This window comes from Boleophthalmus pectinirostris, unplaced genomic scaffold, assembly GCF_026225935.1.
Source record: "Boleophthalmus pectinirostris isolate CB_2022bp ecotype Guang Dong unplaced genomic scaffold, ASM2622593v1 HiC_scaffold_3, whole genome shotgun sequence".
Lineage (NCBI taxonomy): Eukaryota > Metazoa > Chordata > Actinopteri > Gobiiformes > Gobiidae > Boleophthalmus > Boleophthalmus pectinirostris.
Genome location: NW_026571299.1, coordinates 12,850,663 through 12,865,415, shown reverse-complemented (window position 1 = coordinate 12,865,415; position 14,753 = coordinate 12,850,663). Strand labels below are relative to the sequence as shown.

At 38.5% G+C, this 14,753-nt stretch overlaps 1 protein-coding gene across 1 annotated transcript in view; it reads right to left on the bottom strand.

The window, feature by feature from the left end:
* Positions 1-14,753, bottom strand: part of LOC110164036 (receptor-type tyrosine-protein phosphatase T-like) — a 153,128-nt gene that overhangs the window by 105,046 nt on the left and 33,329 nt on the right. Inside the window, exons 2-3 of the mRNA XM_055160283.1 lie at positions 1,457-1,602; positions 178-363 (exon numbers count right to left, since the gene is read on the bottom strand). Coding sequence (XP_055016258.1) covers positions 178-363; positions 1,457-1,602 — 332 coding nt within the window. The remainder of the gene's footprint in view (positions 1-177; positions 364-1,456; positions 1,603-14,753) is intronic.

The window sequence follows — 14,753 nt, the reverse complement described above, 5'->3', positions numbered from 1 at the left end:
AATAACCAGAAATGTCCTAGTAATGAAAAGAAAGAATACCCATGATAAATGCTGACCCAAAAATATGCTGTCCCAGCTTTCATATATTGATAAGTTGGTATAGTAATGTAACTAAATATATTTTCAAAGTGTTCCTCCCATAACTACATACTGAGTTACTTTTCCCTGGGGTAGTACCTGTTTGGTGATGGTGCGGACAGTGGAGAGGCACAGTGGGGCATATTTTGCGTGGTAATCGAACAGACACATGTCCAGCGCTTCAAAGATGATGGCTTTCCCCAAACGAGTGTCAAACACCTCCAAGAATTTGACGATGTTTCTCTGGTCACATCCTTCCTCCATCAGTCGAGTCAGGATAGAAATCTGAACAAACAGAGACAAGAATTCAATGAAATCAGATTAGGCACCGAGGTAAAAAGATGCGTCATTAAAGAGGCACTGTGTAACTTTTCTGGTGGGGAGTTTCAGCTGTTAGATGTTATCGCTGTGTCTTGAAAGGTTCACAGTAAAGCGTCCATCTTGTCTGTCTTGCTTTGTTTAGTTACATTTTTGAAAGTTGTAGATGACTAAAATGCATACTAGACTACATTTTATTTATTTATTTATTTATTGTTTTACTGTTATAAATTGAAGCCCATAACTTCATGGAACATACATTCTTATTTGGTAAAATGTGAACAGGCTAAAAGTTTTGCCAGGTGAGAGTCGAGCAATGTCGATGACAAGTCCCCACCTCCCGCCCCTGTACGGTGTCCTGGTTTTGACAAACGGATATGGTCACACTAACCTGTATTCCACTGAGTCATGTCTTTTAATCCAACAGAAATTGACCGCATCAGCGCACAAGAGCTGTAGTTTTATCTTCGCTTAGTTTTTGCAAATTAGCGATGCGGTTTTAAGTTTCGTTTCTGTGAGAGTTGCGCAAAACTGAATTAAACACATTATAACCTCAAACGGATTGATGTGGCTCTAGAGTCGTTACGGTTTATATGTCGTAAAGTTGAATTTATTTATGCAGATTAGTAGTGCAGATAGTAATAATAATGATGATCATTTTAATATAAAAACGTTAATGATTAATCGATAATCGATCGTTAATTCTTCCGACGATCGATTAAGAAAATTTCATCGAATGCCCATCCCTAGATTTACTAGTGAACTGCTTTTAGTCATTTTTAGTTGACAAAAATTATGTAATTTTTGTTGTTGTTTTAGTTTGATTTAGTTTTTTTATACTTTTAGTTTTTGAAACTATTTCACAAAATTTCAACACTGGATTCTTACTGTGATTGCCTATCCACAGTTCTGACCTGTAACTTGGTGTCACTCCATGAAGAAAAGCAGGTTGTGCAAACCCTCCACCAGAAAAGTTACATAGTGCACCTTTAAATCATATAAAAAATCTAAATGTCTTACCTCTTTCTGGGTGTCCTGTTGATATAAACGGCAGTTTGACAGCCACATTCTGGAAAGTGTCCTTGATCTGACACTGGACCACTTGGGCAAATCCTCCCTTGTCCAGGTATTTGATGAACCTGTAGTTTTGGGGGAGAGATGATATGATCTCCTCCTCGCTCAGTCGGATTGTTTCCATCTGGAAATCTGAAAAACAGTACACAAACATGTCACAATGTGTTTTTATTCATGTCTAAATGCAAACTAGTCCTGACTGCAGATATGTTTGCAGAGAGGGCTCAAATGTGTTCCTCAAAGGAACTGTATGTAGCCTGTGCTCTTACTGTTTTTAAAAAAAGTTACTACAATAACAAATGAACACAACTGAACCTGTGTTACCAGAGCCTAAACCTGCAGAAATCTTACGTACAGTTCCTTTAAGAGAACACCAACAGTGATTGATTTGTGGGCGTAACAGTAGATGTGGGTAGGTCACTTTTACTTGAGTAACTTTTGAATACTTAGGTTGTGTATTGTCGTAATATTGCCTCATAAATGGTCTCTGTAGTGGCCTGTCTGTCTCTAAACAGCAGATCAGTGATGGGAGAGTGTGCGCTCTGGGCCTGGGGCTGTTCTGGAGCTGCTCTGGAGCTGCTCTGGGGGCAGTAGTGTCATGGCTCTGGTCCAGTCCACAGCAGCTGGGGGTGGCTCCAGGATATTTGAGTCTGTCTACAGTCTGTCTGCCTGAAGCTGCAGTACAGGGCTACACTGGAGCTCTGACAGTCCACTGACAACACCAACAAATGGCCCTGCTCGGCTCCATGCAAGCCCCTGAGGTTCACCCAAGGACTATAACGCAACTCTTCTATTTGTCAGAAGTAATGTTAGGATTTCAGTCAATTTTTAGTTTTAAGAATTGAATTGCTGCCCACTACTCAAATCAACATTTTAGAGCTGTCTACCGTGTTATATTGTTGTTCCCTCATCAAAAACATGCCTGATGAGGATTTAGACGTCATCCATGCATGTTTGAGTAAACGAGACATGTCTCCCAGGCACTGTTTAAACACTGTTCACGGTCAGCAGTACAATCCTATCCAAAGCTCATCCCACAAGCCTCGTCGCTCATTTGATTGAACAGCCAGATCCACTGACCCACAGGTTGATGGTGTGATTCCAGCTCCCACAGATGAATGCTGTCGTATGTCCTTGGGCAAGACACTTAACTCCCCTCAACCCCAGCGTCTGCGTACCATGGTGTATGAGCAGTGTTGGGAAGGTTACTTTTAAAATGTACTCCCCTAAAGACTACAGATTACATATCCCAAAATGTAGTTTGTAATGTAATCCATTAAATTACTTAAAGTGAGTAATCGTAATCTGAATACTTTGGATTACTTGATTTGCTGTAGAGAAGCAAAGACTAGGATATCATAACATAAGATGTTTTGTCTGCTAAAAGAAAATAAAAAACCCAGATTTTACTGAACCAGATTAAAAATATTATTAATAGAAGAGGAGGAGAACGGTCTGCACAGCATGGTTTAGACCTGGTTTAGTCCTGGTTTAGTCCTGGTTTAGACCTGGTTTAGTTTAAACCTGGTTTTAGTCCTGGTTTAGTCCTGTTTTAGTCCTGGTTTAGACCTGGTTTAGTCCTTGTTTTAGTCCTGGTTTTAGTCCTGGTTTAGTCCTGGTTTAGTCCTGTTTTAGTCCTGGTTTAGACCTGGTTTAGTCCTGTTTAGTCCTGGTTTAGACCTGGTTTACCTGGTTTAGTCCTGGTTTTAGTTTTCCTGGTTTAGTCCTGGTTTAGTCCTGGTTTAGTCCTTTTAGTCCTGGTTTAGTCCTGTTTTAGTCCTGGTTTAGACCTGGTTTAGTCCTGTTTTAGTCCTGGTTTAGTCCTGTTTTAGTCCTGGTTTAGTCCTGTTTTAGTCCTGGTTTAGTCCTGTTTTAGTCCTGTTTTAGTCCTGGTTTAGTCCTGGTTTAGTCCTGGTTTAGTTTTTAGTCCTGGTTTAGTCCTGGTTTAGACCTGGTTTAGTCCTGGTTTTAGACCTGGTTTAGTCCCATTTTAGACCGGTTTGGTTTAGTCCTGTTTTAGACCTGGTTTAGTCCTGTTTTAGTCCTGGTTTTAGTCCTGGTTTAGATCTGGTTTAGTCCTGGTTTAGACCTGGTTTAGTCCCGGTTTAGACCTGGTTTAGTCCTGGTTTAGACCTGGTTTAGACCTGGTTTAGACCTAGTTTTAGTCCTGGTTTAGCCCAAAATGTGAAAACAGCAAAATACTGCCGTGTAATCCATTTATTCCAACAAAGTAACTGTAATCCAATTACCGTTCATTGAAACAGTAACTGTAACTGAATACAGTTACTCATAATTTGTACTCTGATTACATAACTCCGGTACATGTAATCTGTTACTAACCAACACTGTGTATGAGTGTGTGTCTAAATGGGTGAGTGGTTCCTTGATGTAAATTGCTTTGAGGTGTCTTCCTTGACACTGGAAAAGTACTACATAAAAATGCGACCATTTACCAAAGGAGGACAAAAATGTGGATTAAACTGACTCTAAATTCAGCAAATCTTTGAACTACTGAGGGATTGACATACCACTTAAAAGAGCTTGCGTGCCACAGTATGTCATATACTATGGTAGGAGTAAGAAAGCTTTCAGAAATATTTGTGCACATAGAATAGAAATCCGTGCATATTTGGCTGTAGTTGCGCATAAAATAAATATTTGTAAACTCTCAAATGAGTCCAGTCGTACATAAAATATATTGTGTGCATTTTATCCATCAGAATACGAACTGAAAAGTTACGATGTCAAGAATTGCAATCAGGAAATGAAAGTTTACGATTACGCTTTCATCGGTACGAATACGAATTCACAGACGGGACTTTACTGTCAAAAATATGTAATCACTTCACAGACATTATTTATCGAGCAGAAGAAACATCGATCAGGATCAAGACTGCGCATGCTCAAGTTGTAGCAGAGTAAAAACGGAGTAATGGCACAACAAGGAGCTACAACAGCGACCAAAAAGTGGTTTCATTAAAATGTATTGTAAAAATGTCTTGTCTTGCCACACTGAATTTGGGAATCGAATGCTGTTGTGTAATATTGTGTAGAAATACCTCCTCTGAACGGGAAATTGCACCTATATCTTAGTAGATAACGTAGTGGAACATCAGACGTAACGTTATCCCAGGGCTAATTAGCAAATATAGGCGTTTTCTGCATGTTTAGATTAAAACATTCACGGCTACAGTCACAGCGAGCAGTCAGTCAGTCTTAACCGTCATCTCAGCTGCAATTCTTGCATGAAATGTGGAGTTCCTTGGGACGCTGAAATGTCCAAGTTTACACTGAACACTACTGAACTGTCCATAATATACTGCTACTGCATTATCTACTCCTAGGGGTAACCATAGACGTGTGTATATATAAATGTACAGGGAATGTAAGGACACAGCTAACCCATTAAATCTAAATAAGAAGCGTTCATACCATACCAACTTCATTTATAAAGTACCCTAAAAACTTTACAGCTGGCCAAAGTGTTGTACACAAACACCAGACAGACAAGGACAAACACAATAGAGGCTTTGCACCATCACGTGACCCCCATGGCAACGGTAACTACGCCGCCATGACACTGGGCACACTATGTCATTGACTTCAGTAGCATCGGAGAAACATGGGCAGGTTTTGTTGTGTATTTGGTTGTTCTAGACGCTCTGAAAGGGATAAAATTATTCGTTTCTTCACTGTTTCTCTGGAAATTACTCATCAGGAGCTCAAACAAGGGAATTATCGAAAAAAAGATGCGGATTATGGCTAGGTACAATATCTAGGTAAGTTAAAAAGAACATTTTACTTTATTTGCGTAGATTCAACTTGACAACTAAAATTATCTACCAATGGAATAAGTGAGTTTTTCTTAATTCAAGCAACATTTGATTTTGTTTCTTATTTTAAGTGCAAAAAGTTGTTGTTTTTTCTAAGTGTAGCAAGATGTATTTTCATATTTTAAGTACAAAAATCATCTTCCACTGGCAGATCATTTTTGTTGTCAAGTGCAATTTACTCAACTCATGATGAAATCATGATTCATGAAACTTTCTTAATTCAAGTCATCTTAACTTGACTAGATTTTGTTTTTTGCTTTGTGTAACTGCATTTTGGTCTTAAAATGCTCGTATTAACACACTTTATATCACAGGTGTCAAACATAAGGCCAGGGGGCCAGATCTCCAAGACCTTTAATCTGGCCCTCGGCTGATTTTCTACAAAAATATTTTAATTATATTTTCTACTAAAATATTGGGAATTTTCTGTGGTGCTTAGCACAGTAGCGTCTCCAGTGTCTCTGTGCGTGGCCCCTCCCACCAGAGCAGCACAAATGAAAACTTGTCTCTTTCCAAACGCTCTTAAAGGACGATCGTTTTGACTGTTGACCGTGACACCCTCATCAACAAAATGTCAAAAGTGAGAAAAGTGGAGCTGAGTGCAGGATTTTCCAAGAAAAATGGATTTATTCCTTTTTGCACACAAGTTCATGTTAAAACATTGTGTTGAAATTGCGTTTTTCTTAAAGTTTCAGGTTGTTCATAATATTATAATATTTTGTAAAGGAAAGAGTTCATCAATTTAAAAAGATTTCTGTAATAGATTTGCGGTTTTCTGCACAAATATTTGAACTTATTGTTATTTTTGGGGTTTATATGATATGACTTTTTTCTGATTCGGCCCATTTGGGATCAAAGTACGTTGGATAAGGCCCCCGGACCAAAATGAGTTTGACACCTCTGCTCTACATGATCGTGGTGAAAAAGCTGTATCAACACATCCCTAACTGTACCTACATAATAAACAGCTTGCCCGTCTAATGCATTCATTTGACACCCTCGCTTTTGCATGGATTATTACTAAAAACAGAAACTTAGCAAAACTTCCACTGGTTCACTTAACCTATAACTTACGCAAAGTGATGATCTTAGTAAGATTCCCTCCCCTCGTGACACTTAATACGTGAAATAAAGACCAATTACCTCTCCTCCATCCACCCAGGAGTTCACCGGGGCACCTCTCTCTTCACATCTCGTTAAGCCAGTGCTAAACGGCGATCCTTGTTAATAAATCCTTGAAATATTTTGAGCTAATGAACCTTCCGATCGTCACGGCGACATCAATTAAGGGCCAATTGGTCTCATTTCTGTGCTTGAAAAAACCCCAAACATTGCTCATTAGAAGTCCGGTGTCCTGCCGTTGGGAAAGCCGGCGCGGAGGAGTCCATGATTCTCACAGCGGTTGCCATTGGAGCGACCTTAGTGCTAATGAACTGCCTCCATCACATTCATTAAACAGGAGCTAATGCCACGTACAATATGTAGGGGATTTGTCATTTAAAGTGTAGAGTCAATTAGAGCAGAGTGAAGGAGCGATTTGGAGGAATGGTAGCAACGAGCGAGAGTTATAATTAAAGAGGGGGTATTACGCTTCTGGTATTAATTGCTAACACGTAACTTTTCATGGAAACCAAACCAGACCAAGTTATAAGTCAGGTCTGTGGAGAGGCACAATGAGAATGTCTGTTTTTCTATGTATTTTTTATCCATAACTGACTAAATGTAAAGAAGAGTACCACAAAAAAACGACTTGAATTTAGAAAGTTGTATCATGAGTTGACAAAATTTCACTTGACAAGTCGAATTATCTAAGACTTTTTGTACTTGAAATATGAAAATACATCTTGCTACACTTAAAAAATAAAAATAAATAAAATAACTTTTTGCCCTTTAAATAAGAAACAAAATCAAATGTTGCTTGAATAAAGAAAGACACACTTATTCCACTGGTAGATAATTTTACTTGTCAAGATTAATCTACTCAAATAAAGTAAAATGTTCTTAATTTAAGTCATTTTAACTGACCTAGATATTGTTTTTTTCCAGTGTGTTTAATGTCATACTGTGGAACATTCCAGGTAGAAGAATGACATCTCCATAGAAACAAGCAGGTGTCGGATCTCCAACCAAAAAGTTACTCGGTGCACCTTTACGTGACCTTTTATTGATTTGAAAGTGCTATTTTAGCTGAAAGCAACATAAAACGTGTAATTAGTTTCTCATGTGGCGAGTCCCCCTCCCTTTGCTCTTTGCTCTAAGTCATTCACCCTTCAGAGCGCTTACACAATGCAATCAGGGTGCATTCTACTAAAGAAACTACTGCACATTGCATCAGGTTTGTGAAGTTGTAGTGTATTGTTTTGTATCCTGTTTTTGTGCATTTCTAAAAAAAAAAAAAAAAAATCTTGGACACCCGCATACTGCCAACCATAAGAAGGGTTTGAATCAGGCCAGGAGAGATCACTAGATTACTCAAACATGCATGGATGTATCTGTATTACTGAAAATGAAAAGTTTAAGTGACTTTAGTGACAAACAAAACCAACCTGTTGGAGGATTATTTATTGATTTGGAGTGAGATGGAGAGTTTGGTAAACTTGTTCTGTTCTGTTGTTTATGTTATAGTTTATCTGAAGAACTGTTCATATGTGACGTTAACAGCCTGTTGTTCTCTGTTCTATTGTTATAACTTGCCTTTCAAGATGAAATGTCGGTTCCTGGTGTCTGATTTTATAAAATAAATTTCACCCAAAAAGTGCGACTTATAGTCCAGTGCAATTTATATTATGTTTTTTTCTTCTTTATTTACACATTTTTTGGCTGGTGCGACTTATACTCCGGAGCAACTTACAGTTCAAAAAATAGTAGTTCATTTTGTAGTAGTCCAAAGTTATTCTTTACTCACTTTATGCATTCCCATTTTCTCATTATTCACCATGATAAGTTTATAAGCACTTTTAACAACTCTTATCAATCTGTGAAGAGTTTTGCCATTACAGTAAAGCTAACAACAGCTATCACTCTAATGCGCACTTCCTGATTATCAAACAATAAAATGCGTTTCTAATTAGATATAGACAGTGCACCAAAGATAGTATTTTGACTTCAAGAGCTACACATTACACACATAACTACCAGACCAGTTTTGCCCAAATACATGAAAAAGTCTTTCGGGTATAAGGAGTAGGAGCACTTCTAGATTTCATTTTGTAATGTGTTGAAACCAGCCATTTAAGATGACAGCAAAAAAAAAAGTCTCTTCAGAGGAGGCAGTGGGTCACAGAGTTATCGTTAGCGAGAGGATTAGTGGTGATGCTATCAGCGGCCGAGGTCTGGGGGAACTTCAGGAAGCTTTAGTGAGATAAACACGCAAAGGACTTATTGGAGAACTGTCAATCTAAAAAAAATAAAGAAATGAACCAAGTAAAAAAAAAAAAAAAACATACCTGCATTTCATTTTGGTACACTCACCTATTTCTATCCTAATTAACTAAAGATACACAGTGTAACTTGTCCAGTGGTGGGTTCATCACCTTTTTGAGATGTGCTTACAGTGTTCCACAGTATGACCATTAACTTCTGAATCTCCAGAGAGCAGGGGTGTCAAACTCATTTTGGTCCGGGGGCCTATCCAACCTACTTTAATCCGAAAGGGGCCGGATCAGAAAACTCATGGCATATAAACCCCAAAAATAACAATAAGTTTAAATATTTGTGCAGAGAAACACAAATCTATTGCAGAAATCTTTTTTAATTGATGAACTCTTTTTTTTTTTTACAAAATATTATAATATTATGAACAACCTGAAACTTTAAGAAAAATACAATTTCAACACAATGTTTCGTATCTTTTTAATTTAGCTTTTAATTGAAACTTTTACTTGTTTTATCATTATTATTATTACTATTTGCTTTTAATTAAATTACCATTAATATTTTATTTAGTCTCCATCTGTTTTTAGCTCTCTATTTATATATTTACTATAACCTTTATTGAAAAAAAAAAATTCTGTTGCATGTGAAGCACTTTGTGCTACATTTCAAATGTATGAAAAGTGCTATACAAATAAAGTTTGATTGATTGATTGATTGAATGTTTTAACATGAACTTGTATGGAAATAGGAATGAGTCAATTTTTGTTGTAAAATCCTGCACTCGGCTCCACTTTTTTCATGTTGGACATTTTTCTGATGAGGGTGTCACGGTCAACAGTCAAAACGATCGTCCTTTAAGAGCGTTTGGAAAGAGGCAAGTCTTCATTTGTGCTGCTCTGGTGGGAGGGGCCACGTACAGAGACGCTGGAGACGCTGATATGATAAACACCACAGAAAATTAACAATATTTTAATAGAAAATATAATAAAAATATTTTAGTAGAAAATCGGCTGGGGGCCAGATTAAAGGTCTAGGAGGGCCGCATCTGGCCCCCGGGCCGTATGTTTGACACCTGTGCCATAGAGACTTACAAGCCAAATTACAGGTTAGATTTGTGGAGAAGCGACCCCACTCAAAGTATGCACAGATGCTTTTTTTTTTTTTTTTTTTTAAGATATTTTTTACCAATAAATAACACCTGTAGTTGAAAAAATCCAAGACAGCTTAGTTTAATGCCACTTTGGGCAATTTAAACCAAATCCTTAACATCTCTATGGTGACAGTTTGCGGGTGACCTCCAGAAATGTTGCACAGTGCATCTTTAAAGACACATATTATGTATTATTTCTGTTGTAAAAGGCCTTTGCTTGCTTCACCTTTGCTTTGGGATTTCATGTTTTAGTTTTTAAAATACATAGCGCAAAAATCCATCAGCCTGGAGTCCTTCATCTGGAAACAAAAGTGGTATTTAAGCAACGTGGTTTTCATATTAATGCAAGCATGAAGTTGTATTGATGTAATGAACACAATTTTATGGCAGAAATGTTCAGAATGAGTCTGGTAATGATTTATGGATTTCAAAACAGAATAAGATTTTTACCTATGATACAACAATTCTGGGAAAATTGAAAACATGATTTCTGAAGCTCATAGCTGGAATACCTTATAAACAAGAGTAATAAAGCAAGCTTAAACAAGTATAAGAGCACATAGACTAGTATACGCCCATGGACCACTATGGAACCTACCTGGACCACTGAGGGATTACACAGATAAAAGGCCGCATGGTGAGGTAAAACTAAGTATTATGATTTAATGTTGAAATTTAAAAATCACATTAAATGTTCTAAATTGGTGAATGATTGAATGATTTTCTATAGTTTTATCTGTATTCTTGGCCTTGTTTTATTGTGTTTATTTGTGTTTTAGTCTTATATTGTGTTTTTATCTGATTTGTTAAGCACTTTGAGGCAGTACTGTCTGTTTTTCAATCCATTCATCCATTTTCTTCCTCTTATCCAGGGCCGGTTTGCGGGGGCAAAGTAGGGACTCCCAGACTTCCTTCACCCCTGACACTTCCTCCAGCTCCACCAGGGGGACCCCAAGGTGTTCCCAGCATGTCCTAGGTCTTCCCCAGGGACTCCTCCTGGCGGTACATGCCCGGAACACATGCCCGGCGCCCAGGAGGCATTTGGAACAGATGCCCAAGCCATCTCAGCTCCTCTGACTCCTCTCAATGGGGAGGAGCAGTAACTCTACTCCGAGCTCTTCCCCGTGACTGAGTTTCTCACCCTATCTCTAAGGGAGCGCCCACCCACTATGTGAAGGAAACTCATTTTGGCTGCTTCTATCTGCGATCTCGTCCCTTTGGTCATTACCCAGAGCTCATGACCATAGGTGAGGGCAGGAACGTAGATTGACCAGTAATTCAAGAGCTTTGCCTTTCAGCTCAGCTCCTCCAGCTGTCTGTTTTTAAATGTGTTATACAAATAAACCTTGACTTTGACCTCAATAAATAGTGTTTTAGTTATCATTGTGGAAGCGGAATCTGCATTCAGTATCAAGTTCCTTTATTCCTTTAGTATTGAAGTCGAGTTTGAAGTCGTAGTACCATGAGAACAGTACTTTATATAAACCCAGACTAGAAACATTAGTAAAACAAAGTGAGATTGATTCTTTAAAACCTAAGTATCTTTTGTGGACTTCGTGCAGCTCCATACGATTATATTGGAAAATCCATGACTGATCCACAGAAAAGGCTCCTCCAACACAGTTTATCAGAAGAGTGGAGCTCAGAGTCACGAAGAGAGCAGTGGGCAGTGAGTTTGTGCATCTGCAGGGGTGTGCTTGTTTTGGTGATCTGACCGTGCCTCTGGGTGTGTTAAAACCGCCTGTACTGGGAATACACAGTGTTAACTCTGAGCCACAGTGAGGGGGCGCACTTCTCTGTGACCTATCACGAAGCAGCCTCTGATGAAACCACCTTCGCTATGAAACACAAGAAGAATCTAAAGAGTTCATCCATTTTAAAGCTCCTGTATTACACAAAATGGATTATTTTAAGCATTATGCCACGTTAGAACGCTGTTACCAGTGTTGTAGTCAAGACCGCAGTAGTCGAGACCAAGACCAGTCCAAGACCACAGGGTTCCGATACCAGGACAAGACCAAGACCTCTGAGAGTCGAGACCAAGACAAGACCAAGACTTTTAAAGGTCAAGACTAAGCCAAGACCAAGACCACAGCCTACTGAGACCAATTTGAGACCATCTTTGCAATTTTCAACATTTATTTGTATTGTACAGTTGTTTTGGATCATATATATCAATGTTTTTTGTTTTTTTTTTTATAAATCTATCTTCATTCTATCTGATTAATGTTATTTAGGCTTAAAATTAGCCAAGCAAACTGTACTGCACGTAAATACTCCTTTTGTGGACATCCACAGTTTGAGAACCCCTTCTTTAAGAGAACTTCCACTGGGACTTCACAGAAAAATGTAAAAAGAAAGTGAAAAAAGTGGGTAGAATTTTTAAACCAGTTCCTAATTGACGACAACAGTGGTCGTGAGTAATGAAATACGATCGCACTTGTCGAATTTCAAAGCTCAAATCCGAGACAAGACCGAGTCCAAGCACCTTCAAGACTGAGACAAGACCAAGTCCAAGCACAGTTGAGTCCGAGACGAGACCAAGACCGTAAAAAACAGTTTGAAGACCAGTCTTGAGTACAGTGACACTAGCTGTCACTTCATCAAAAACATCTTTGCATAACCCTTTATTACCAGCCATTCTACATCTCCAAAAATCAAAATGCTCTGTTTCTCCTTGTGATGTCACGAAGAGGTATTTTTCAAGTTAACAGCTCCTTTTACCTTTAATCAAATAGAGATTGGCAGTTCCAGGGCTGAAATGATCCAAGTGATTCTAGTGAAGGTCTTTGGAGTTTGCAGATAAAAATAAACACTAAACTAACTAAAATAAACTAAAAACACAGTGGAGCACTTCCTGTATTATCACATAACATCGCAAGTTGGAACAGAGTGCTTTCTGTTTGAGAAGAAGAACTCGGCCTAAATATACAGGGCTTCGCATGTTTAATAAGTTTCAGTTTTGTTTTTGATGCTCTAAGCACTCTCTGCACTAAGTCACTCCCCCTTCAGCGTGACATCACATTGCAATCTGCATGTCTTCTGCAGACTGGGCACCACATCAGGTTTTTGAACTTGTAGTGCATTGTTTTGTATCCTATTTTTGTATATTTATGGAAAAGCAATAGTGACGTAGGATTGATGCAGACATAAGAATGACGCAAATGACTCAAACACGCACCAATGCCAGTCTGCATGTCACGTTTCCATGTTGTTCCCTCATCAAAAACATGACAATGAATTCATAAAATATACAAAACATGTTTCAAAACTGTACAGAATAACTTGACGCAATGTACAGTAGTTTCATTAGCGGGATGCTCGCTGATTGTGTTGTGAAAACGCTCTGAAGGGGGAGTGACTAAACACAGGAATAAAGAGAGAGGAGACACAGAGCATCAAAAAGTGTGTGCTGGGTCGCCTCTTCACAGATCTGACCAAACTTATTCTGGTTTGGTCTCCAAGAAGTGAGTAAGGTTTACTGTGAAACATTACAAACAAAGCAATAACATTTGCATCGAGAAAAGCATTTGACAGACCCTCCACCAGAAAAGTTCCACAATGCACTTTAAATGTGTCTAAATTACTTGCTGCCTATGTGATTGTTTGAGTCTTATATGCTTTTTTGTATGTTACTGGAGATAAAAATGGAGCAGAAATCACAAGAACAGAACATATGTAGAATCAAAGTGCAAGATGGGAGTTGAGGCATGTCCTCCCCATAATCATTTTCCTCCATCAGACAGAGCAGAGCCTCCTGTCCTCTGTGAAAATCCGCTGTGTGATTGGAGCTTAGAGTGGCCCATAGCGCCGTCCCTCTGCCTGTACTCTGGAGGAGAAATGGAAAAGACTTGAGTGAAGAGGCCACAGAATAAACAAGACACAAAGGACTGTGTTCAGAGAAAGGACGAGATTAAATATTAAGCAGAAAGTGGTTATGGAAAAGGGAAGGTTATATTTTGTAGTTAGATTCAGTTTTTGTTACTTTAGTGTGCTGTACATGATTTCGAACTATTAGGCTCCGTTTACATGCACACGGGTATTTTTAAAAACAGAGACATTTCCCTTCGTTTGTACCCTTTTACACGCAAACAGTGAATTCGCCTCTGAAAACAAATCTTTCTAAAAACTCCAGATAGAGTGAAGATTCTGGAAAACCAACCAATGCGACCAATGTTTTACCTTTTGATCTGACAATGATGATGATGAAGCATTCAGAGCAGCAGTCACATTTCTTCTGGTGCAAACACTTTTCATGTGTTTGCATTTGCACACACAGCTGATGTTTCATATCCATGACCAGAGACAAATGAGGCTCGGAGGTCAGCAATTTTGCCACTTAGATTTATGTATTTATTTTGGGCAAGTAAGAAATGTATTTTCTTTTACAACAGAACATATAACTTTAGTAAAATCATAGCAGAAATAACCAAAAAAACTGGCCCAAAAAGGACTATTTACAAATTTATTATTTAACAGATCTGTGGAGAGGCGAGCCTGCTCTCTAATGCACGTTTTTCAAGGTATTTTTGAGTAATAAAGTAACAACTTTAATGAAGTAAATGCTACAGGTTTGAATCTAATCTAGGCACCGTCCAGAGGTTTGGCGTAGTTGCGATGCCCCTGGATGGTGTATTTATGCGAGTTGATGTAAATGAAAACTTTTTTGAAAACAATGCTATGTGCACGATGTTATTTTGGACAACGGAGGGAGGAAAATATTAGTTTCTCAAAATACCCGGCTGTGTAAACAAAGGACAAATTTTGGTTTTAAAGGTTGTATATTACACAAAATGGATTCTTGGTGGTGAGCTTTAAAGGTTGTATAGAGGATTTTCCAAGGAACGAGAAATCCAGCGACTGTTTGTCCTTTTTCAAATGTTGCGCATGTGTGAAACCACCCCCCCTCCCCTACAGCTCCTACG